This window comes from Eimeria acervulina, genomic scaffold (genome assembly GCF_000499425.1).
Source record: "Eimeria acervulina Houghton genomic scaffold, Eah_scaff1809, whole genome shotgun sequence".
Taxonomy (NCBI): domain Eukaryota; phylum Apicomplexa; class Conoidasida; order Eucoccidiorida; family Eimeriidae; genus Eimeria; species Eimeria acervulina.
Window position 1 is genome coordinate 2,108 of NW_013550111.1, and position 2,155 is coordinate 4,262.

General features: G+C 47.9%; 1 protein-coding gene across 1 annotated transcript in view; it reads left to right on the forward strand.

Annotated features, from left to right (window-relative positions):
* EAH_00063310 (hypothetical protein, conserved) overlaps nt 1–1,090 on the forward strand; it is a gene marked incomplete at both ends in the record, with an annotated part of 1,662 nt that extends 572 nt beyond the window's left edge. The window contains 3 exons of the mRNA XM_013396832.1: nt 16–188; nt 489–605; nt 1,043–1,090. Of these exons, the coding sequence (XP_013252286.1) occupies nt 16–188; nt 489–605; nt 1,043–1,090 (338 nt within the window). The remainder of the gene's footprint in view (nt 1–15; nt 189–488; nt 606–1,042) is intronic.
* Between the last annotated feature and the right edge of the window lie 1,065 nt (nt 1,091–2,155).

A 2,155-nucleotide genomic window follows, 5' to 3' on the forward strand; every position in this document is an offset into this window, starting at 1 on the left:
GTGGGGTTGCTGCAGCAGCGCGGGGTCTGCTGCACGGACGGGGAGGAGCAGCAGCAGCAGACTTCAGCGACAGCCATACCTTGCAGCAGCAGCAGCAGCAGCAGCAGCAGCTGAGGCGCCGCACAGAGCGAAGCCAAAGCCCCCCGCCTCCGTATGAAGTTATTCCGGTTGATACTGATCCTCTTGGGGTAAGAGACAACGCTGCTGCTGTTGCTGCTGCTGTTGCTGCTGCTGCTGTTGCTGCTACTGTTGTTGCTGCTGCTGCTGTTGTTGCTACTGCTGTTGCTGATGCTGTTGTTGCTGCTGCTGCTGTTGCTGCTGCGCTGACGCTATCTGCGCTTCGTGTGCAGCGGTGATCGGCTCTGCTGCTGGTTCTGCTGTTGCTTTAGCAGCAGCTGCTGCTGCTTCAGATGGTGCTGCTGCTCTAGCTGCCTCTGCTGATGCTGTAGCTGCTGCTGCTGCTGCTGGTGTTGGATTTGCTGCTGCAGGTGGAGGAGCTCTCACCGCGTGCGGGTGCGGCTTCATCTGATGCTGCAGCAGCAGCTGCTGCTGCTGCGGCTGCTGCTGCTGCTGCAGCAGCAGCAGGGATTCAAGTAGACTCCGATGTATGTCGAGCATTTTTCTGTTGTTGTTGAGGCTTCTCTTTGCTTTTTGTCTTAGTTTTGTTTACTTCTTTTGTTTGTTTGTTGCTGCTGCAGCTTCTGCTGCAACTGCTACCTCTGCTGCTACTGCTGCTGCTGCAGCTGCTACTGCTGCTGTTGCTGCTGCTGCTGTTCTTGTGTCTCCCGTTGCTGCTGCTGTCTCTTCGTTTTATGTTTTGTTTTTATATTTTTTGTTATTTCATCCGCGTATATTCTTCTGTCTATTTATTTATTTTTATTTATATATTTTGCTCTCTCTCTGTCTGTCTCCTTTTCTGCTGCTTGCATGTGCTGGTTTTTTGTTTTTGTGTTTAAGGGTTTAGGGTTTGTGTTTGTTGCTTCTCTTTATATCTTCAGGGGTTTAGGGTTTAGGGTTTAGGGTTTGTTTGCGCTTGCTGCAGGAGGCGGTGCTGCAGGCAGCCATAGCGCAGAGCCTCATTGATATGTAGTGTGGGGTTGCAGCAGCAGCAGCAGCAGCAACAGCAGCAGCAGCAGCATCACCAGCATCACCAGCAGCACCAGCAGAACCAGCAGCAGCAGATGAAGGGCTAGAGAGGAGACAGCAGCAAGAGCGATTAGGTTGTTGTTGTTATTGTTGTTTAGTCTCTTTAGGGTTTAGGGTTTAGGGTTTAGGGTTTGGGGTTGTTGTTGTCTATTTTAATCCTCCCAATCCTGTCTCTCTTTGTCTTTTTCTTTTTTTCTGTTTTTAACTTTTGACTGGCTTTATACTCTTCTTCTTTGCCTGCTTGCTGGGGTCTGCTGCTAGCTGCTGCTAGCTGCTGCTGCTAGTTGCTGCTAGCTGCTGCTGCTGGCTGCTGCTAGCTGTTGCTAGCCGCTGCTAGCAGCAGCAGTAGCAAAAGCTCGTAGGAGCAGTAGCTAGTAGCAGCAAAAGCTAGCAGCAGCAGTAGGTAGCAGCAGCAGCAGCAAAAGCTAGCAGCAGCAGCAGCTAGCAGCAGCAAAAGCTAGCAGCAGCAGCAGCAGCAGCAGCAGCTAGCAGCACTTAGCAGCAGCAGCTAATCTCTTTTTGTTGTCTTTGTTGTTTGCTTAAGACAGCAGGAAGGGTCTCCTGTCTCTTCTCTTATGCGGCTGTCTTTTGTCTCTCTTTGCTGCTGCTGCTGCTGCTGCTGCTGCTGCTGCTGCTGCTGCGATGAGCCGAAGGAGACAATCTGCGATTTGCTGCTGCTTTTCTTCTTTTCTTTTTATTTCTTTATCTTATAACGGATGTCCGCAGTTGCTCTTCTTTTATTATTATTAATTTGTCTCTTTAATTCATTTATTGCTGTTTGTTTGTTTTTGAGGTGCTTCTTCGTGGCTTTTGCTTACTGTCGCTTGCTGCTGCATGCAGCAGCTGCCTATACACCCCAAATCAAACGCAGTGTATACGCAGCTTTCGCTTAGATGCCTTTATATATATAACAAATAATATATATAATGCATAAATATACATTATATATATTATTTGTTTATATATATATATATATATATATATATAACAAATAATATATATAATGCAT